The sequence below is a fragment of the Linepithema humile genome, chromosome 4, assembly GCF_040581485.1.
Source record: "Linepithema humile isolate Giens D197 chromosome 4, Lhum_UNIL_v1.0, whole genome shotgun sequence".
NCBI classification, from domain to species: Eukaryota; Metazoa; Arthropoda; class Insecta; order Hymenoptera; family Formicidae; genus Linepithema; species Linepithema humile.
The window spans coordinates 18,177,784-18,202,222 of record NC_090131.1 but is presented as its reverse complement, the minus strand read 5'-3'; the positions used below and the strand labels follow the sequence as shown (position 1 = coordinate 18,202,222).

At 37.0% G+C, this 24,439-nt stretch overlaps 1 protein-coding gene and 1 long non-coding RNA gene across 6 annotated transcripts in view; one reads left to right on the top strand and one right to left on the bottom strand.

The window, feature by feature from the left end:
• LOC136999490 (uncharacterized) overlaps window positions 1–7,575 on the bottom strand; it is a 59,402-nt gene extending 51,827 nt beyond the window's left edge. Inside the window, exons 1-2 of the long non-coding RNA XR_010889897.1 lie at window positions 6,742–7,575; window positions 6,401–6,439 (exon numbers count right to left, since the gene is read on the bottom strand). This is a non-coding gene — a long non-coding RNA (uncharacterized lncRNA). The remainder of the gene's footprint in view (window positions 1–6,400; window positions 6,440–6,741) is intronic.
• LOC105670882 (uncharacterized) overlaps window positions 1–24,439 on the top strand; it is a 206,103-nt gene that overhangs the window by 42,947 nt on the left and 138,717 nt on the right. Inside the window, exons 1-2 of one of the 5 annotated variants that reach the window (XM_067353805.1) lie at window positions 4,504–4,633; window positions 8,530–8,563. In XM_067353805.1, coding sequence (XP_067209906.1) covers window positions 8,542–8,563 — 22 coding nt within the window. In that variant the 5' untranslated portion in view covers window positions 4,504–4,633; window positions 8,530–8,541. Of the gene's footprint in view, window positions 1–3,270; window positions 4,634–7,597; window positions 8,252–8,529; window positions 8,564–24,439 lie in introns of those variants that run through there. The other 4 variants (XM_067353804.1, XM_012364625.2, XM_012364626.2 and 1 more) reach the window with 4 other exon arrangements.

Sequence of the window (24,439 nt, the reverse complement as noted above, 5' to 3'; positions counted from 1 at the left end):
CACCAATCGAAAAAATGATCTGCTACGGGAAGTTAGCAAAAATAAAAGAGAGTTCTTGTCGCATGCAGTCGAGTTCTATAGTTCCTTATAGTTTTTAGTAATAGTTCTGGTGATTTTATCCAAAAAAACACCAATCGAAAAAATGATCTGCTAACTTCCCGTAGCAGATCATTTTCTAGCAGATCAAAAATAAAAGAGAGTTCTTGTCGCATGCAGTCGAGTTCTATAGTTCCTGATAGTTTTTAGTAATAGTTCTGGTGATTTTATCCAAAAAAACACCAATCGAAAAAATGATCTGCTACGGGAAGTTAGCAGATCATTTTTTCGATTAATGTTTTTTTGGATAAAATCACCAGAACTATTACTAAAAACTATAAGGAACTATAGAACTCGACTGCATGCGACAAGAACTCTCTTTTATTTTTGATCTGCTAGAAAATGATCTGCTACGGGAAGTTAGCAGATCATTTTTTCGATTGGTGTTTTTTTGGATAAAATCACCAGAACTATTACTAAAAACTATAAGGAACTATAGAACTCGACTGCATGCGACAAGAACTCTCTTTTATTTTTGATCTGCTGGAAAATGATATGCTAGGTTCACGAACATATATCAGTGTATACATATAGCTTCTTCACTGCCCTATAAAATGCATCTTTTATGATAAATTACTCACCGTATCGTTGCTCTGCTGTCGCACGACGCTTCCTAGACCTCCTCCTCCTCTCAGCGATCCTTAAAGACACTCACACGCGTACCCGAATGCAAAAATCACGCGATTTAAACGGCACTCCCGACGTTGCAAGCGAATCGAACCAAACATTGCGACGTTACGTGCGAATTCCGTTCGCGTTTCAGATGTTCGTGAACCTAGCATATCATTTTCCAGCAGATCAAAAATAAAAGAGAGTTCTTGTCGCATGCAGTCGAGTTCTATAGTTCCTTATAGTTTTTAGTAATAGTTCTGGTGATTTTATCCAAAAAAACACCAATCGAAAAAATGATCTGCTAACTTCCCGTAGCAGATCATTTTTTTCGATCGGTGTTTTTTTTCATAAAATCACCAGAACTATCATTAAAAACTATCAGGAACTATAGAACTCGACTGCATGCGACAAGAACTCTCTTTTATTTTTGATCTGCTAGAAAATGATCTGCTACGGGAAGTTAGCAGATCATTTTTTCGATTGGTGTTTTTTTGGATAAAATCACCAGAACTATTACTAAAAACTATAAGGAACTATAGAACTCGACTGCATGCGACAAGAACTCTCTTTTATTTTTGATCTGCTGGAAAATGATATGCTAGGTTCACGAACATATATCAGTGTATACATATAGCTTCTTCACTGCCCTATAAAATGCATCTTTTATGATAAATTACTCACCGTATCGTTGCTCTGCTGTCGCACGACGCCTCCTAGACCTCCTCCTCCTCTCAGCGATCCTTAAAGACACTCACACGCGTACCCGAATGCAAAAATCACGCGATTTAAACGGCACTCCCGACGTTGCAAGCGAATCGAACCAAACATTGCGACGTTACGTGCGAATTCCGTTCGCGTTTCAGATGTTCGTGAACCTAGCATATCATTTTCCAGCAGATCAAAAATAAAAGAGAGTTCTTGTCGCATGCAGTCGAGTTCTATAGTTCCTTATAGTTTTTAGTAATAGTTCTGGTGATTTTATCCAAAAAAACACCAATCGAAGAAATGATCTGCTAACTTCCCATAGCAGATCATTTTCTAGCAGATCAAAAATAAAAGAGAGTTCTTGTCGCATGCAGTCGAGTTCTATAGTTCCTGATAGTTTTTAATGATAGTTCTGGTGATTTTATAAAAAAAAACACCGATCGAAAAAAATGATCTGCTACGGAAAGTTAGCAGATAAAAAATAGAGGACACTGAATATATATGTGATATGCTGGCCGTATATTGATAGTTCTGTTAATAATTAAAGAGTTTTCGTGTAGTTCTGGGCAAGTACATTGCTTTTCCAAAGAGTTCTGACGACTAAAATAATTAGAAAATTTTTTAAACAATTAATTTACCCGAAAAACGCAAATTTTTGAGCATATGTGTGATATGCTGGCCGCATATTGATAGTTCTGCTAAAAATTAGACAGTTCTCTTCTAGTTCTGTTTTCTAATTATTTTAGTCGTCAGAACTCTTTGGAAAAGCAATGTACTTGCCCAGAACTACACGAAAACTCTTTAATTATTAACAGAACTATTAATATACGGCCAGCATATCACACATATACTCAAAAATGCGTGTTTTTCGGGTAAAATAATTGTTTAAAAAATTTTCTAATTATTTTAGTCGTCAGAACTCTTTGGAAAAGCAATGTACTCGCCCAGAACTAGAAGAGAACTGTCTAATTTTTAGCAGAACTATCAATATGCGGCCAGCATATCACACATATGCTCAAAAATGCGCGTTTTTCGGGTAAATTAATTGTTTAAAAAATTTTCTAATTATTTTAGTCGTCAGAACTCTTTGGAAAAGCAATGTACTGGCTCAGAACTACACGAAAACTCTTTAATTATCAACAGAACTATCAATATACGGCCAGCATATCACATATATGTTCAGTGTCCTCTATTTTTTATCTGCTAACTTTCCGTAGCAGATCATTTTTTTCGATCGGTGTTTTTTTTTATAAAATCACCAGAACTATCATTAAAAACTATTAGGAACTATAGAACTCGACTGCATGCGACAAGAACTCTCTTTTATTTTTGATCTGCTAGAAAATGATCTGCTACGGGAAGTTAGCAGATCATTTTTTCGATTGGTGTTTTTTTGGATAAAATCACCAGAACTGTTACTAAAAACTATAAGGAACTATAGAACTCGACTGCATGCGACAAGAACTCTCTTTTATTTTTGATCTGCTGGAAAATGATATGCTAGGTTCACGAACATACATTTTAGATACGCTTACAATACAATCCACATATAAATTTAAAATAATTTTCTACCTCAATTGTAAATAATATTGTTGCATATTCATGTTCTATATAAACACGCTTCATCGTTTTTTTTTTTTTGGCAAAACCAAAATTTTGCACAAAAAATTTTCAGACAAGCGTGAAATACTTTAATTTACAAAAGCCGCTTTTGGAGCCGTGCAAATTTGCGGAAAATAGGTTTCTTAATCTTGCAATTTTCTAAAACAGTTCTTTGAGACCTGTCCACGATTCATCTCTTAATGATCATCCGTCAAAGAGACTCTTCTAATGAAATGTTTTGCTATTTTGTTGCAGACGGGATCTCGTATCGGCAGAAAAAAAAGCTTTTTTGATCTGAGCAAAACCGCTGAAGGATTTAACGAAAGACGGGTAAAAGTCTGCGCGAAGGAGCGAGAAAAACCAAGAGCCGGCAGAAAGCTGAGGGAAAAAGAACGATGGAAAATAGTGGAAATGGTCCGGCACATGTTACGAGTGCAGAAAAAAGGCAGGATGGAGAAGAGCGAGCGGCGGGAGAGTAGGAAGGCCGTTATTCTCGCGATCGCCGTCGGTAGGAGCGATGATTGTGTCGTCATGTTATACCCGAAGGAACGGAGTAATACGTTTCAAGGAGGAGGAGAACGTGAAGTATAGGGTGCATAAATCAGGACCCGCGCAGAAATGAAGATTCTGTCCGGGAAGAGGAACGGCAGCGCGAGTGCAAAATTTTACGTGACGTAAAACTCGCTCGCTCGATGACGCATGAAAAAGTACGTCCGACAAACAACGACAACCCGGCTGCTTTCTCTCTTCGCTTTAAACTTCCATATCTGTTGTCAAGGGCAACGTAAATACGCCGTCGATTTTAATCGCGCGTCGCGCGCCAATTGCCACGGAAACGCGTAATCGCGTTTAATTAATTAACTCCGTTGCTTCGCGAGTCGATTATACCGTCGCACTCGACCATGACTCAAAGCTCACGAGATTAATTATTTGAGAACAACCGAATAAAAATGCTCTTCTCGGCGCGTTTATTTTCTTTTCTTTTTTTGTTTAATCCTCAGCACGTCCTAATTTCCCCCATTTAGATTTTTTAAATTAATTTCGCTTTTATATGTTCATTCCTCAACCATTCATTTGCATATCGAAGTTTTTACTCCTGCTAATGCTTAGACTGCTTTAATGAAATTCTTTCTTCGAGAACTCATAAAATCACGTACAAATATTATATGTGTAGAAGTCGCGCTGCAGCATATTTTTTTAATTTTCTTCGAGCTGTTCGCCGAAAGATTCTACATCGAGATATAAAAATACCGGTTATTAGACGCCACAGAATAAAACGACAGGAGTATCGAGAGTTTCGTTCGATTGCGTAGATATTCAACGGCAGTGACGTATTGTTGTGCGCGCGTTCTCAAACGAGAAGAGGAATAAAAGAACGAGACGAACGAGAGAAACGAGCGTGGCGAACAAAAGCGGAGTGAAGTAGCGAAGGCATGTTGGAAAAGATGATATTGAGGCGGAAAACTGATTGAAAGGAGAGAAGAAATGACGACTATCGAGGCCGCTAGTGAAATGAGCGCGATACGTCGGGCGGTATGGTTTAGTGCCGTGCTATTTGCAGCGACACCGTTGGTCTACAGTCAAGTAACATGGACACCGATCTACGTGGGACTATACAGTGAGTACAATAATTGCGCTTTCTTTCTACTAATATAAATCAAATAATAATAACAAGAAAAGACAGATTGCATCTAACGAAACAAAGCTAATACAATGATTTTCTCTTATATATTCTTTAGACAAGTTAAAGATATTCAAACATTTGCAACGAAACGTTTGACTTCAGTAAGAAAATAATGTGACTAAAATAATTGAATATTATAAAATGTTAAGTTATATAAATACAAACAATATCTTGTACACGTGACCCATTATTCTGCCCTCCTTAATTGGAATGTCCTAACATTTTTAACTTTTCGAGAAAAATGAGGATTAAAGGTGTAAAACATGTTAAAGTACAAGTATAAACAAAAAGACGAAAAATGAGAATTTTACAGATAGGACATTTTAACCAAGGAGGGCGGTATTCTTCACGAAGGATCTATATAATTTATTCGTGAAACATCCGACACATCTGCACAGTTGCCACTAATCTTTATTACGTATAATAATATATTATGATAAAGTATGATTCGCGCGGACTATGCTACGCATTGCTTTTTTTATAAGCCAAAAACATGTCAAAGTGAGCGCCTTTTCCTCTTTTTTACGCGACATATTTTTATTCATCCGACAGAAAAGTGAAAAAAGAAAGAAAGTAAATACCGCTGTAAACGATGAAATATCGCACACCGTTATTTTTTCTGCGTTTCTGAATCTTTTTTAACGATTCGAACTTTGACAATCAGAGTTATAGCGCCAACGACGAACGTGAAAGCGTGTTCCACGATAGCCTGCGCAAAGGATTGATCGCGTCAATTAACGGCTACGACCGGTTGAAAGTTCGCAAACGAGTACAATTAATGGCGCATCAGCTTTTCACACGGCAGTGGAAAAAAAAGAACATCAAAGTAAAACAGAAACTATCAAAAACTAGCTAAAACTCCAGAGCAAATGTTTTCACAATATTCACAAAATAAAATATCAAATATTAATGATACTTATTAAGGAAAATAAGTATCGCAATTATGAATTATAAATTAAACAATAAAACTAAAAATTATTGGGATAATTAGAAAGGTTAATTATGAATCAAAAGATATGTGAGAACAGATAGAGCACTTCTGTTAATCACTACACAGAAGAGACTTGGCGCAAAGTGTGTGTGTCGCAAAATTCTTAAATTTCACAATGCTCGACGAAAATAAGAACACGTTTGATAACGCATGTCATGAAAGCGAATTTAGATTAATTGTTATATCAATAACCACAGCTTTTTTGTTGCACTAGCAAATTGTGCATTCAAAATCGTTCTTTAACAATTCATTCTTTTGCAAAAATATTCAATCATTAAGCTCATTTATAAGATAAAATAAAAAATATATTTATGTTTTATGTGCATTAAAATTATATTAAATATTATATCTTCAAAATTTCTACCTTCAGAATTTCAAATTAAATTTTTTTTAACATTTATGTTTCATAATTTTTTCCATAAAATTTTCTTTTCTGTAATCTATGTGTCCAATAATTTGTAGTTTTTTAATTTAAGCATAATAAATTACATGACATGTGCAAAATTAAATATTTTTTTACTGCTAAAGCAGGAAAAAGTACTTCTATATTTTATTTATTTTAAAAATTTCTATTTGCAGAAAAACACATAATTGGCAGTGTTCTTCTTAGCAAATATGTAATCAATATTGGCGCACGCATGCAAATGAAAAAACAATAAATAATATCAGTGTAATTATGTATAATAAGTATAACAAATCAATTTACTCACCGGTTATTGTAGCCTAAAGTCACGCTCTTGCAACTGTACCTGCATAAATTAATATATATTTTAATTATAAGTTACCATATATTTTGTATATGTTGTTAATTACATATTACTTAATTATTCCTATTTCGATTAAAACATAACTATATTCAATAAACTGCGTGAATATTTATTTATAAAATTTTATATATAGTCAACATATTTAATAAATCTTTTCAAATATATTATATTTAATAAATATTTATGATAAATATAAATTGTAATTGTATATGTATATGTTATCACAATTATTTATATATGTGTAAGTGTGCATATTTTAATAATAATCAAATAATTATATTTACCAGCTAGATTGTTGCATATAACCTATCACACAGTTGTTGATTCACCTTAGACTGTGTTTTGCATCAGCTCCATCGAAGAATCAATGAATATCGGAAAATTGTATTTAGGTTACACGCACTACCGAATAAAAGTCAACCCACGTACTTCACTTGCGCGAAAATCACACGAATTTATGTCGCGAATTTGCCAGGCCGCGGTACACGAAACGCAAACGCGAGATAAAACTGGCTTTGTGCCACACAACGTCGGCGCACATATTTCACACGTTTCACACGTTCGGCGGTTGATTCGCAGTAAAAATAACACGCTCCGGCAATTGATTGTCACTTTAATCGGCACTATCAAAACAAATTCGCGCTCATTACGCACTTTTAACGGCTAAATACAATGATTAATGGCGGATTATCGAACTTTCGAAGTGACACGGAATAATGATTATCATAGTGACCGGAGGGTGGCGCGCATAGTCTAGAAATGATACGATTTTTACGACTAAATTATCGATAATCAATGATACGAGTGCCATCTTCCGACCATGACAATCTGTAAGGCCTATCCAGACAAATTAGCATAGGTGTATATGCATATGTATAAAGAAATGGATTGGTTCATGAGAAAGTGCATAAGGAAATGGACCAATCCAATTCCTTATGCATATGTATATGCACTTATGCAAATTTATCTGAATAGACCTTCATTATTTCGACTTGAGACGTTGTTCATGTCATATGTTTTGCAAGTCATCGTGCTTTTTCCCGCGTAATATTTCCGCGCAATATTCCCGCGCGTTTTTGCCGCGCAATATTCCCGCGTGATTTTGCCGCGCAATATTCCCGCGCGATTTTCCCACTAAAAATGTGTAACGAATGTAAATTTTTGTCAGTAGTGCCGATGAAAGTGACGAACAATGGTTGGAAAGTACTATTTGTATCGTGGGTGTTCGCGATTAACTGCGTTTCGTCGATTGTAACTGGCTTTACACCGGTGTGTATTCGTCGCGAACCCGGTGAGTAGAAGCATCAATTTCATTTGCAAAGATGAAGGTTATATCCGCTCGAAAGGTTAAGCGCAAAGTAAAGTACATGATTCTTTTCATAAAACATAGCATGTTGAAAATTCAGCTCGTCAGAATGAGGTTGGGTGAAACGTGGTTGCATGTCGGTATGCGATACTTCTACACCAAGGTCGTTGCTCGTCGCTCGTTCGCTTGAAGTTTGTGCACAGAGCACCGAAATTGTAAAACGACAATATATGCGTGGACACAAAACGCGTTTTATCTCGCGTTTGCGTTTTGTGTACCGCGGTAAATTCGCGACGTAAATTCGTGTGATTTTCGCGTAAGTGAAGTGCGTGGATCGGCTTTCGTTTGTGTGTGGTTCGCGATCGGTAGTAGTGCGTATAGTTAAATGTGTTTTTCTGGTATTCATCGATGGATTCTTTGATGGAACTGATGCGGAACATCTAAGGCGGAATCTGCAACGGGTGGAGCAAACTGCAATATCTTAGCTGGTGAGTACAATTATCTGTTTTTTATTCAAATTCATACATAAATGTGATACACAATTACAATTCATATTTAATAAATATTATATAGATATAAGATATATGAAAATATTGATGAAAAGTTTTATTGAATATTAATTTCAATTTTTAAATAATATTCACGTATTTTATTGCGTAAGTTACATTTTAATCAAAACAGAAGTAATTAAAATATGTAATTATCAGATATACAGAAAATATATGATAATTTATAATAATTTAAATACATATTGATTTCTCTACAGGTACAGTTGAAGATGTATTTAGCTACAACGACTGGTGAGTCCAAAGTTATTTCTTTTCTCTTGCATTGTTACACTGATATTTCTGCTGTTTTTCTCATTATATGAGGGATTCTCTGAGGAAAATTGGAAGTCCTTCTTTAAATCCATGTATAAATTTTAAAAAATTGAACAGTTTTGACTGAATTATTTATGTAAAAGTAAGTGCAAATATTTGAGTTAAAAGTAAAAGAAACTATAGTACTTATGAAAAACAGGGTACATGTTGCACATAATTAGAACAACTTTAACTTTAAAACTAATTTTCTAACAATTAACAAAAATGGACTTGATCCATTTTTTTCTGAACCCTTTATATATAGCAATATTTACTACATATTTGCTAAGAACTGTGCTTTGAGTGTGACATCTTTGTCTACAAATTGCATTTTTACTTATAAATAATAAAATTTTTAATTATTTTCCCTTTATCTTCAACAAAAAATATGAAATCTCTTAGAAGTCATATTAAAGTATTAAAGTATTAAAGTTTTAAATTTTAGAAATCCAAATTCTGTAAAAATACATACAAAAGAAAATTTTATGGAAATAAGAATAAGAAAAAGAACTGAATTTAGAAATCAAAATTTTGAGAATATAATATTCAATATAATTTTAATGTATAGAAATGTTTTTTTACTTAATCTAATTAATAAGTTTAATTTAGTCTTACTAAGTTAGTTTTGTTGATAAATTCAGTATTATTGCAAGAGGATCAGTAGTGAAAATACAGTTTTAGATGTGTAATTTGTTAGTGCGACAAAAAAGCTATGGTTATTGATATAAGCTATGATTATTGATATATACATATACAATCATACTTCAATATTTTTGTCTGAATTTCTTCTTTTATTTCACTTTCCTTTTTGTGCTATCTTTTCATTACTTCACTATTTGTGAACTGAAAAGAAAACAAGTGAAAGAAATAAAAAATACCATCTAATGATACTATTGATGCGCTATCATTGAACTCTTTTTATATCTGATATTATTTATTTTATATCTGATATTAATATTGAAATTTTTATTGCATTTTCTGTTGTTCAATCGCTTTCTCGTTCTAGCATCATATGGTTAGGCAAATTTAAAGTAGTATAAAAATAGCACAAGAAAGACAGTAAAGAAAATAAAATTAGAAGAAAAGATACTAAAGTTCGACTATACTCGTTTAAAAGAAAAGTCATCTCTCGCGAGTATTCAGAGAGATCTTGAGGGACATTAAATTTTTATACCCCGGGACATTTATCCTTTAATGCCGTCACTCCGTTTGATTGACGTTGTAATAATTGAATTACAGGAATCGTCTGTCACATAATTTATTACGCGGACGGTTTTAATACATGTTATTGTTAATTACTACCGTCGGGAGTTCAAACCGATAATTATTAGCTATTTACAGCTATTTCACTTTGCAATTGCATAACCTTTGTTTATATTAATGAAATTGCATCACATAAACGCTGTCGTGAAGAGTGGAAGCAGATTGTGCGAGTTATAAATTCGCATAATATTATGTAATAATTCAAAATGACACCGAAATATGGTTGTCACATTTTCATCATATTCTCTTGAACCAGATAATACAACTCATATATTTTAATTTATTGATAAAATTACTTTTGCATTTTCTTTGAGAAGCTTCATATATGTTGTACTATTACAAATATTAAAGTATAAAAAATCGAAACCAAAATGTAACACAAAAACAATCGATTGACTATACACGGATTGTCGACAGACAATATTTTATCCACTTCTATATACTCCCGGAAGTAAACGGAAGATCTGGAATCGGTAACAATGTATCTACAGCGAGATCAAATTATCGCACACACAGAAAACGATATTGTAAAAGAGTTTAGCCGAAGTAGAGTTTTACCGAATGATCATTCGATCCACGTAGAACGGATTGAAAACCAATCACGCTTCGCTCCGTAGAAAGATATAGGGCCCCGCTACCTGGAAATCAATCTGAAACGTGCCCGAAGTAACTCAATTTTCTGCAGTTATGTCTAAGGTTACCGTTGCAGGCCGCGTATAAGCTGATATGAGAAGGGGGAGGGAAGGGGGGGGTGAGGGGCGTCCTTGAGTTTGCAACTTCCGCGAAGTCTGATCGCAGTCTTAATCACTAGAACTTCATCGTGAGAAATTAAGCACTACCGTTCTGCAACTCCGACGTATCTTACCTTGTTTGTCTTAATGAACAGGTCTCGAAGTTGCACCTTCCGTACCTTTCCGAGATTTACTCACTAACATTTGTAATAGGAAACCTAACGCGGCCAAGTGATATTTCTGCGAAGTAAAAATTACATTTCAAAATTGTAATTACTCTCTGAGATTAATCTGTTACATCATCCCGAGTTTCCGTTGAGCAAACGCTGGTCCGCAACTTAAATATTGTAGACGCGTAATCGTGACGACGCAAATGCGATGTACACTCGCCGAGCGGAATGTCGCGATGTTCAAAGTCCAAAGTAGCAACGTGCGGCGGCATACTCTAGGATCTGAGAACTCGCCATCGTTATTGTGACACATCAATCTTCTAGATCGTTACGAGATCCCCCGTCTATTTAGTAAGGTCGCTCCAACTGGATCCTGACGCCCCCGTCGTAAGCGATGTCGTCGCGGTAACGACTGAGGCTAGACAAGCGGGTCCTTTAAAGCGTGATTCAGGGTCGCGTGTAGATCCACCGGAATAATTCAAGCCGCAAACATTGTGCTCCGTTGGATCAGACGCATAAAAGACAGAGAGAGAAAGCGGTCGGAGAATTCGACCGAGAGAGTGACGACGTGGTGGTATAAACCAGCGCGGAGGATCGCCGCTGAAGACTCCTTTGCAGCCGGTTGTCGCCGGTAGCAGACTGTAGTCTAATTAACGGCGGGTAACAAGGATACCCGAGAGAGATGGAAAGTCGTTGTAATAACTTACACCGCTACGAAACGGAAGTAGACGAGGGGGAGGAGATTGCATACAAAAGAGAACAGAGGATGGGAGGGGTACGGTTCGGGTACATGGAAAACGTGAGAGAGAAGCGACTCTGAATCGGTATTTCGAGTACGCCGTCTTAAAATGTCGTCGATTAATTAACACCCAAATGCTTGGCGCTGTTTCTGTCTCTTGGTGCGTAAGTCCGTAACTTTTGTGACGTGGAAAGGTCGAGATTGACGTTTTCGATGAATATTGCGTAATATTGAGGAGACTAACTGCTGGAAGCAGAATTCGAAGATGGATGGATCTTCCGCGTCGCGTTAACCTGACATAAATGGGGTTGGGAGTCATTTGTCATTCGACTCTGTATGTCCGTTTAGTGCGAGTTATTGATAACGAACGTTTGATAATTTGGAATTTTACTGGTGTTCATCTGCATAATATTTCCTCTTATATTTGACAAATTTTATAATCCGATGATATATTACAAATTATATCACAGAATTTTTATAGAAAAATATGAAAGAATTTTAGTCTATCACCTAATGCTAAAAATCAATATTTTATCTAGTTTTCTCTTGGCCTTTTTTTTATTTACTTTTTTATGAATTTTTTTACTTTTTGAATTTATTGTCAAGCGACAAGAATGGAGCGCGTAATTTAATACACTCTGATCTTGAATTTCGGTGGCGTACTACAGAAAAAAACGGATCAATGACGCGGTATCTCGCATATTACGGCGCGCATAGGCAACACAAAGACTGCATTGTGAATCAGACATGCGTACTTAATTCACATATTACACACAAGCTATGAATATACACAGCAGCATGCTGCTGGAACTGCGGTTAGGCGCACCTTGTCTCATTATTCGAACTTCAAAAGGATGATACTTCCATTGTAGCGTATCGCAGTAATTATATTCTTTTTATGCACCGTTATTTTATTATGTTTCTCATTTATGATAACTAATGTAAACAACAATAAGTAGCCAATATCAAAATCAATATATCGCGAACAAATAACTTACTAATAATTCATTGAGAAAATGATGAGAATAATTTACGATAAGACATGTAAAGCGTCGATGTAATTTCAGCTCGTAATACAATTGCTCAAGACAATCCTTGTATCGCTCTACTTTTTCGGGTTAGTTCCATTACTTTCCAAAATAAAAGAAATGAAAAAAACGACACAACTTCTACACACGCGCGTGACCAAGTTTTCTCTGCCGAAGAAAGTCAGGCGACAAAAAGCTCGATCATAAAGCTACGACAAAACTCGAGTTAGACGAACGCGAGTCGAATATCGCGATCAGTTCTCGAAGGTCGTAGGTTCTTGAGAAAGAACGTACAGCATTTGTTCGTCACACTTTTCTGTCTTTACTTTCTCGCCTTTCGTCTTTTAATCTCATCACGCGCGATATGGACTAAGGCGGATCAAAACTCGACTGTTACTACTTGCTTGTCTCGGTGGATACTCCGGCAATTTTGCTCACGAGCCAAACTTCGATTCTGCCGCAGTTTTTATTGCGTTGCTTTATTAACAAGGCCGCAGCGGTGCTGCTACGCGACACGAATTAATTACTTCGTTCACACCGAACTCGTTTCGTTTTAGCGACGCAATAACAACGCAGTACTTCTGCGGCGACCAAAATATACATAAATTTTTTTTAATACAATTATTCGAAAAATAACTGAATTTTTTATTTGTGTATCTATTCCAATTTCGAATAACATTGCTGTTAAAATATAGTGTTTTACGAGCGTCGAGAACGAATACTACGAATGCATATTCGCCGTATTGATTTATAAGTCAAAATGTAGCGTACGTCAAAGGGAAAACGTGACAATCTCGTATTGCGTTTGAGGGGGCACGAAGCGAGCGGCAAACGACGGGAATGTACGAAGTATGTGGAGTGTACGAAGGCGAAAACGTTTGCTTGGACGAGTAAACAGGGGCGGCTCTGTTTGCTTTTTCAAGGAGGAAGAGCACGTCGTCTGTGCGGATGCGCACAACGATGTGGCCCATTCGCTCTATCCTCGTACGCACATCTCTGTACATTGACAATTCAATATTGATGCTAACCTTCTTTTCATATAAGCAACTACTGTCCACCAATTTGTGTGTTCGCAACAATAAAACTTGCTTCCAAGCTTAGAAAGCGCGCTTTCAAAGTAAATCGTAAACTTTGCCCAGACAACTTTGTTTTCTCGATGACGGATGCTCAGTTGTTATTCCTCGCGAGGTTGTATATCTCAGCTCTCATATTTATTAAACTGACCTCGCTGCCGCATAAAATTTTGTTTCCTCCGAGAGACAGCACAGCTGTAAAAATACAATTTAATTTCTCCTAGATATATATTATAAAGTACATTACTTGAATTATAAATGTAAATATCTGGATATAAGAAACGAAGTGTTTAATTTTTTCTACTAAAATGTTGATGCAAATTAGTAATCACGAATTTCATTATTTATATATAAATAATATTTCTCAGACAATCTCAACGCGATTACACTTTGACATCTATATTATTGCAAGAACATAATATTTTATTCATAGATTAGCAATATTAATAATCAGTGTTGTAATCCACCGTGTGAATTTTCCATTTCAAAATTCGTATGCGCATTGTGGCGAAGTCATTGCAAAGATGTTGGTTAACATCATGCTGCCAAATGATTTGGTAGGAGAGCAGCTGTAAAGAGGTGCGGCATAATAAGAAAGGTATTCGGATGTGCCGCCGATTTCGCAATCGCGGCGGCGTATTGTTACGACAACACCGAGGCCGCAAACGGACGAAAATGAAGTGGGCGAACCTGAAAAGCCACCTGCGCGCATGGTGTACAGGTGCATTGTAGTTTCATAGTCTTCGACCTCCCCTCCCTTCCCGCCGCCGCGCTGTTCACCGTTCGGTCGGCGGACCGTCGGGCAAACTGTAATCCTGTTTTCTAAATGTAACCCAACTTCGGCGAACATGTGTACGTCCAACCGCAAGCACTGTTCGACAATTTGTCTCCGCGCCCGACGCTTCGCTGCGCTCCCCTTTCTCTCTCTCTCTCTCTCTCTTTCTATTTCTCCCTTCCTCTTTCTCTCTCTCTCTCTCTCTCTCTCTCTCTCTCTCTTTGTCTGTCTCTTTGCTTGCTCTCGTTTCCCGCTTCGTCTTCTCGCGTTCTCTATTCTCCCTGGGGCCGAAAGCTCTTGTACGAAATTATATTTCCTTCAATACTTGTACATGTGCGTACATAAACGCACACACATGTGTGGCATAGTACGCGAGTCCACCCTGCTGTATATAAGTTCATACACACGGGTACATAAGGCGGTTGGCTGTACAAACGTACGGGAGCACGTGAGACTGTGTGTGCGTCTGTTGCGCATTCAGGTTTGGCGGTGCAGTTTAACGCTCCGTTCGGTGCACGACATAACTTTCGCGAGAAATTCACTTGGCGTTGCTCTTCGAAATTTGCGCCGAAGATTATCGAACTACGATAGACCCTGACCGCCGACTAAACGCGCTCTAACCCGAAGCTAGTTTATTCGTAAACGCTTATTGCACGAACAATTTCTTTCCAAAAACATCTCGCGCTTTTCTCTTAATTCAAAGATGCTTAGTGTTTAAGATCTTGGTGTTAGTTGGTTAGATAGTAGTGTTGGTTAGATATAATTTTTTTTTTTTTTAATTCTTGTAATGCTTACGTTTAATTATCTTTTCTGGCTAATTTTATCTTTTTCTTAATAAATTATGCAATAATTTGCCATCAGTCTAGAATACAAATTATTAATTTATTCATGAGAGATAATAATATCAGAGAGTGTAGTATAATAATACATACATGGGATATAATGTAATGCGCGGATATATACGGATATAATATAATACGGATTGCCTATAATATAATGCGGATACATGATGTGTAATGAGCACATTAGTAATGATATGTGTACTTCTGTGCACATGTATTTGTACATGCATACGCGGTGTGGTAATTTGACCGACTCTTTCGGCGCATCACATTTGCATATGGGAATTGCTCGAATTTCTCTATCATCCTCTCCAGATGTCACCGAGATTATCTTTACAATGTAAATTACCTTTCCGCAATAATCGATTCTCTCAATTGACGATATTTGTGTATTTGTACTATTTCCGTTCAACTTGAAAGAAGTCGCTAAATTAAGTCGCCGGTTCTGTTCAACCGCACATGTAGATTTATTCGGCGAACGATCGACGACGTATCTTCAAAATTCAAATTCTGCCATTTGAGCCATTTGTCATCGCTCAGCGTAGCTTGTAACATAGCAGTTTGGCAAGAACAATTAACCTCAGGCTGATGGCATTTAGCAATGCCAGTCTAATTTAACCGTCGTCAGATCTCACATACCGTCCCTTCATCCGACTCCTATCTGACAATCGATTCCTGTTAATCCATTCCGAGCAGCGCACACAATCACCGATCTCATTGCATCGGAATGTTTTATACGAACCTTTGTTCGCGAACGCGCGAATAACCGGCAATGTGGAAATCGATCTTCTTTCCTCTCGCACCGCCGAATACAAATCTCGTTGAAATTCGATGGCAATAATAGCAAACGTCGTGTACAACATTGTCGAATTAGCGTCGATATCTTCGCGAGGTTTTTCGCTCTATTTTTTTGCATTCAATACATTTTGATTTTAGCAATTTAAATTACATCTAATAAAATTTCTTTTCGGCATGCAAAAAGAATACGTTATATCGTTATTGAGATGTAGCGAGTACAAATATCTTACCACAAAAGTCTCAATGTTTACACAACTTTTTTTTTACTGCGTATATTGTTTTACTGCATTCTATATAGTTTTGTTAAAAATGTCAGTTGTCAAAAATATTAGTCTTTCTCATCGATTTTATTCCAAGTACAATTAACTTTCTATCGTAAATGATAACGACGGAACGTTGATGCTGCGGAAATACTTGGCTAATTAACTTGACATTGTCGGTAATTACCGTTGTTACGTGCACTCGACGATTTTAACGGGACATCGAACGCGATCGTCCGGAAATCGAGCGCGGTCGTTGCTCACGGCAACGCGATTCGGAAGAGCGTGTCGTGCGCGAATAGCCGAAATTCGAGAGAGCGGCAATCGCAGTCGCTCGTCATCGCCCGGCACGGAGAGAGCCTCGTAACTTGCAGCAAGAACAATTAGCCGCGGGCCTGCCGGAATTGCCATGGGCGGTGCAGCTGGCTGAATGCTCTCGCACTCGTCACGAGTGCTATCCGCGTCGCGCCGCTCCCCGCCGTACTATCCCTCTGGGCTCGTTCCGTCTCTCACCGCTACCGATTCTTGTCGCACTAAAGCAACCCCGACGTGAGTTACAACCCTCGGCCAAGTTTCCGCGGCGGCTGCTACAGTCTGCCTGTACCTCCGTAATATTGTTCAAAATATCCGGAGCTAACTCCGGCACGTCGCGACGGGCCGTGCATGTCCCGAATGATCGTGCTGCAACTTCGTTCTTCGCGCGGAAACGTCCGCGACCCAGCGACGCGCGAGGACAGCGAAAGTGCTTGTGCACGTCGGATAAATAATGTCGTGGGAAAAGTTGCGAGAGCGCGGCGATTCGTCAGGTGTGGGAGGTGCATTACGACTAATTAGATTGCTTCGACCGCGAAATACGTGGCCCGATGATATAATCAGCGCTCCGCATGTTTCATTCGGACAGTGAAAAAAAGCGCAATTTCCGTTGAGCATAATTCCGCGCAGTCTATGAATGGGATTTAAGAAATAGAATTAATGAACTGTGCTCTTATTATCTTCGCGATTTCATAAAAGTCGGTAGCTTCGGTTAAATGAAGAAGTAATGTGACAATAATGAGTACAAATGAGCAGAGAGTTGGAAATAATTACAACTCGGGTCATTATTTATCCACATTTTGTGTATCTCTGTGTACGATCGCAGCCAAGCAATGCAATTAAAACTACGTTAATCAGTTCACATTGCGTATCTTTCGCGTTCTGATTCGGGCGTGTTTTAGAGCGAGGGAAAGCGAAACGGGGGAGGAAAGGGAAACCTGTCTATTTAATGAAAATTAACTAACAGCCGCGATGTATCGTGCGAAATGCGAAGGGCGGCACTCAACTCCGGAATAACAGGGCGAGATAAGAGCGGGCGATAGTAGAACTCGGGATGGAGTGGATAATATTTCAATTTCGACTGCGGCGGAAATACGCCGATGATAAAGCAAACGCGCACGGCGCGCATCTTGCCAGGCGATAAAACCGCGATACCTGTCCCGTCGTAAAACGCAAAATTTATCTTAAACTGGACCGTGATCCGGAACGTTGATACATTGTGCGTTGTTGGCTTGAAGCGCTTAGGGCCGATCTGCTTTTATCCGAGCACTTTTCGATATGTGCTTCTGAGATATTGCGAGATATGCTGTGAATTATGATCGTAAAAACGAGTTATCTTCCGTAACGCACGTACAAGATATTAGAAATATCGTAAAATGAAATTAGATCGCCAAGGTAAAGATAACTCGGTGTAGCACAGTGAATAAATAGTAACATTATTTAATCAGGAAGTAATTTATTAACTCCATGAGATAGCGATTACGCGCTGATTAATCTTCTTGATATCGAACGATTTTCATATCCTTCCTTATCTCGCTGCAAAATTACATCCGTCAGCGTAATCTAATCCACTCATACATTACGATGAGATTAATGCGGAAAGTAATTCACCGCAAGGGTGTATTGAATACTTTTACGTCATTCTCTTAATTACCTTTGCTTGTATTAATTACTCCTAAAGCCAGCCGCGGAAATGAAATTTCATGTATGCGCGTGTAATTACTCAACTACTGCGTTAAATTAACACAGAGTTATGCGACGCAAAACTATGTGCCAGATGTAATGTGCTTTCGAACTTACCGGAATTAAAGAGAAATTTATTGCTCGCTGTGTTTAATCAATTTCGAAGAAAAACACGTCTGCAAGCTGATTATTAACAAATTATCGCGAATCTATCAGATATTTTGAGTTAATTGAATAACTAAAAGAAACACTAGCAATATCAAACTTTGTGTTGCTTACAATAGAGCTTATAATAGAGGATTTAATGCGTGTTTACGGCCCGAGCCGCGCGCGCGCGCGCAAGCGAGAGATTTTCAATGAAATTTGTGATAAAAAGAGCGCGACTGCCATTTCTCACTGCAATTGTCGAAGCCGTTCAAATAGCTGTGAAAACCGCATTTTTCGTGTTTCGCACAGAATGCAAGAACATCTGAAACCTCGGTCGTTTATTTTAACATTGTGTCAATCAATCTGGCAAAGAATTGGAATTGCAATTAAGGATTGTCATCGGCAGAGATAACGAAATTAATTGTTTGTCATTGTTGCTGCAATTTTTTTCCTTCGCACGTTGCGTATCGGTTTATATCAAAAAGCAAAATAAATTATCAGTAAAAATTAAGATAGATTTATGCTGTATATGATAGTATAGAGAAATATAAAATATTTATGCCCGCGGTGCGTGGATTTTAGTATGAAATAAAAACAAATAATAATAAATAACAATTAAGATGAGCAAAAATATTTACTGGAATAACCTGAGAGTTTGTTGCACCAGCATATTAAATAAAATAAATGAAATTGGCAGTGGACAAAAATAAAATTATTAATAAGTTTGGGAATGCATTGAATTATTTTAATTATTATTAAATTATTACAATTAAAGTTGGAAATATTTACTGAAATAATTAAATCACTAAGTTTGAGATGGAAAATATAAATGTTGAAAAATAAATGGTGCAAATAAGTATTTTCAAATTATTATTTTTTTTTGTTTATAAATATATTTAGAAAGAAAGATTTATTTTTTATTTTGAACATAATTACTCGTGACATTATTTTGTAATCTAATTATTTATCTAACTATATAATTGTCCAGTATTTTAATGAAAAATCAATCTTGCCTAAATTAGAAAAAAGCATCGATCACAAGTCGATGGAATCACTATAAGTATGATACGAGTTTGCTCTTTAATTCGACCTCGCAAGGAGACGACTACCGTCACATCCCACGCTAAACGATGGCCTAATAAGAAAACGTAGGATGCGGCCTGGTGCTGCAGCGCGAGCGAGATTACTTCTTTCCACCGACTAACTTCCAGGCTCTCTTCTAACTCGCGATATTCGAAAAGTTGGTAGTTTACTCTACGATGGTGAGGGAAAATTGCTTACGCTTTTTACGGTCCCGCAAATATACTCGCGGCTCGTGTTTATTCGCACGGCTAACCGACTGCGTGATCTAAAGTAAACGATTTTTGTCGAACCGCGATCATGAACTCCGCGAGATCGTGAACTTTAATCTACGTTGCGGCGGAAGTAACTCCGAGTTCAGAAATAAGATTGAAACCACGAAATCGAAGCGGGCGAGTAAAAGTCGAGCGAAAGAAAAAGTTACTTCATATACAGCGTATCGTTACTTTTCGAATACATCTAATACTGAAAATAAAGAGTACCCACTTATAAATAGTTATTTTTAGAGCGATGCGTCAAGTTTTTTGGAGTACGCTGCGGCTACATATTTTTATATTATCTCAACGCGAAAAATTGTACAACATTCAAGTATATGTTGAAGTGTGAGATAAACTGAGAAGTATGGGCCTCGCACGATGCGAAAAGTAGGCTGTCCGTCTCCGAAGAACAGCAATTTTCCTTTCATGAATAAGCACTCACGTCTATTTTGCTCGACAGTTATTGATGTCAGTGTCACGAACAAGCAGCTTCTCTCGATTCTCAAGTTCTATGAGAAAGCTTTACGCGATGGTGCTGTGAGTGCTCCACCTCATCGTCGCGGCGATAAAAATGAATTTAAATCTCATCTGCTTCAGCAAATATGTAGTAATTCAATTTCTTGTTTAACGAATAATATGTTTGCTTCAATATCCGCTTGAAAAGAAATATGTTAGTTAATAATATAATTAATATCCAATTATAGAACGCATTATTAATATTTTAATTAACTTACACTTTAATTTTCGACTTGTCGTAACAAATCAGCTTTGCAAAAATTACGTATCTAAATGAATATACAATATACACTCTACAATTACATTCTAAAAGCTCCTTGATGTTATAATATCTACTTGCTCAATCTCCCATTTTTATAGCTATGCTTTTTGAGATTTACTATCAAAAATCATTGGCACAGTACGATTGGTGGATTTTCAAACGATCCAATATTTTCCGACCCATTACACTCGTAATGACATATTTACGAATTTAATGCTCTCTCGGCATTTAATGCATCGTAAATCGTAAACTGCGAGAAAACTATCGTGGTAACGTTCACGAGGAAAATTCGAATTGCTCCCATCGACGCGGGACGCTCTCAGCTTATCAGAATTGCGTTAATTGAACGTTTCGAAAGTCCGTCTTCGCAAAAGTTTACTTGTAACTTTAACACTCTAAATTACTTCTATCGAATTTTACACGACCCTGTAAGCAGCCGCTAAACTTTTCCCTCGGTTGCTGCGCAATACAACAACACACCACCCTTCCCTCGTGTGTTTCTCTCTTTTTTTCCCTCCCCCGAGTTTCATGATAAACGCTACCAGCAACTTCGAGGATTTTGTCCGTCAGAAATAGGGTAGGGATTTGCCCTGAGTGGATCATAATTTTCCGTCCAACCGGTCCTCGACCCACTGCCTCCGAGCAGATTCCACCTTCCCGACATTTTCTACTTCTTGCCACTGCGACACGTCGGCCGTAGATCGACATAACAAGCTTTCTGGATTTAAAGGGCTTAAGAAATGTCGCGTGACAACTGCGAAAAGTGCAACGCGATGAAATTCATCGGAAATCGATATCTATGGATAGCGTGCCGCAATCTGCCGAGAAGATTCAACTTTTCTCCGCAATCGCACCTAGATACACACCGTCGCTTTTCGCGACTTTTTTCTCTCCGTTTAACAATTTCTCGCGCTTCAACTTCAATGTACAATTGATAAACTTTTACACATCTGCACTGCATTAACAGAATTTTTGCACGTGCGAAATTTGTGGTGAAAATGGCATACAAATGGAACGCGCGCGCGGTTTTCACAAAGAGCACCATCGGAAACGGTACCGCACAATTCCTTTTCCCTTTTATTGGAATAACTGTTACGCGAAACTCACTGCAAAACATCGCGGTGAGAATTTCATTGGACGTTATTTCACATCAAACTCGAATGTCGATCATGCCTATCAAAAACTGTATCGCAAAACACAAATACTGATATAACTATGAAAAAAAATAAGAATGTTGTCGAACACAAAATTGTTTGTTGGTTTATTATTATTTTTTAAACAAACTACGAAATAGCTTGTGTCGCGTATTTATAATTTCTAATAACAATATGTTTTTATATTTATATTTTTGAATGCTATAACTGACAGCAAAATATCTTCTTCTCATTGCTTTATGTTTTTCTTCTAAACAATTCGAATAAAAAATTGATTCGCAACTGTCGCGAGTAAACCTTCACAAGGAGCGCATCGCCAAGATTTTCGATTTTATTACAGTTTTGTGGTAATGTTATAGATTATTGTCTTAGACGTCGCAAAATTGTAAATAAATTCTCTGTCAACGTGAAACACGAAGCATTTTCTCAGTTGTACGAATAGAAGCGGACTTTTATTTTGCTAATAAAGTACATTCATTAATCATTAACACTTGAAATTCAAAAAATATACAACTTAAAATTTTTAAACCGGTAACATAAAGTCTAAATTCAGATGTTAATTAATTGAATTAAAAAAGAATTTACCAATTTTAATTTAGCTATTTTATAGCTAAAATAAAAGTATAGTTAAATATTAAACAAATTGTCGCAGCTTCGAGTGAAAAATTGATAGTTTTTAATTTATTTACGCGAAATGCATTTGTACATATTTCTTATGACCTATAAAATAATTTAATTGTGTGAATTGATTTAATTCAACGATTTAATCAACGGGTTTCTCTTTCATAAATTGCACTTAATCTCGGAATCTGAAGAGTGTTAATATAAGTGAGAAAAGAAGTGGCAAAAGAAAGTTGCATTTTTTAAAACAACAACGCACAATTATACAGATTCCAACTTGAGAGCATTCTCGCGCCAGAGAATGAATAGTTAAAAGCGTAGAAGAGGTGAAAAAAAAGTAGATCGGGCTTGGCACATCCTGCAAACGCATTGCGAGTATTTCCTCTTACCGTTCTAGTTTCTTTCTTCCAACAGGAAGCGTTCTCAACAAAACTCATTGTCTGGAATCCTCGCTACTTAAACGTTCATTCAGATACCACCGCGACGCCGGTGGCGTCATAATTGCGCAAAAACTAGTCCGTTTTAATCGCGCAAAATTAAATGCGCGGCTGAGAAAAGCGTTTCGAGTTATCTGTGCTTTTCACGGATACTGTGCTGATACTAAGATTTATACGCCACACTTTCTATTAATATTGTATTTATAATCCCTTATTTCTTGTTTATCATAAAAATCCATTATATAATATTTTATTAAAATATATCTCCGGTCTCTCATTAGCATTATAAACACTACTTTTGCTCAACGTACATGTATCTTCCTCCGTTTTTTTCGCGTCGAAATTATATAATTTATATGAACCAAAAGAGAGCAATATGCTTTAAAACAAAATAATTTTATATATGATATATACGTATTATATATTATATATTATATATTTGATATAAACGTAAATAAGTATATAATAAGCGAAACAAACGTTAATTTGATCCTTGAAAGTATTTTTCATTTAACACGCATGAAGTGTAATTTTGCATTCAGCTATTCATAAATTCAAAAGACACACGAACGCGTAATAATGGAGCCGCGTTTGATTCGGCGTTCTCTATCATGGATTACTTCGATACTCGAGAGAATTGGATAAGTAGCGCTCTTCACAAGACTTCTCGAAGAGCTGCTTTTAACTCTCGCAATAGCGCTCAAAGCGAAGAGATTCGTCGGAATCTTCCGCATGGAAGAGCGTCGTCCTTTCTCTTTATCAACCCCGCGGTCTTTTCTGTCCATTTACCACCAGCCATTTTCACTTGCGAAAATACGAAGGTAACCATAATGTAGATGGCCATTCGGGTATCGGATTGTGTACAAAAGAATGATGAAAAGCGTCTGATGCTCGAAGCGGCAAGAAAGGGAAAATGCTGCAAGGAATTGCACCGGACAGTTTGGCGTAGAATCGCCATATGACCTCGTTGTGTATCTCTGTGAAAGCAGCCTTGACGACGGTTGGCTCTCGAAGGGCTTTCTAAGTAAAGGAAGGAAAGTTATTGAAAGAAACCGCAAAATACAACGATAAATAGCCCGGTTAATATCGGTAAATATCACAGCAAAGTCCACAACAAGATTCTTACATTAAAAATCATCATATGCTAAAAATATATATAAATGAGTGTCGATTTAATAAATATATTGACTAATTTATTAATTATTTGAAGCCAATAATAATTTTATATTAGTCAATTATATGAGAATGAAAATGAGAAATTATCGGAGAACGAAGATGTGAAAATATTTCGCTGCGAAATAATATGAACGTGAAGCATTGAATTTTTGTCAGAATAGCGAGGAAAATAATTTCAGCACGACGGTATCGTCAATAAATAGATGTCTTGCTCTAATTAATTTTCTAATCAATACTTTCCATTATATTATATTATGCTCTCTGGCGAGCACATTTAAGAGGATCTCTTGAGATTGAATTGCAAACAAGCGCTCCAGGCGATACGACCGGGACGAAATAATTCGATTATAAGAAGGTTAAGTTAGGAAATGCAAGGCGGTGGCCGCAATGCAGATCACTTGCCATTGAGCGGAGAAGTAAATTTGTCGCAGCGGAATGAACGGAAAGCGCGACAGAGTTAGCCGCACCCGTCGCTAAGTCAAATCGTTTTCC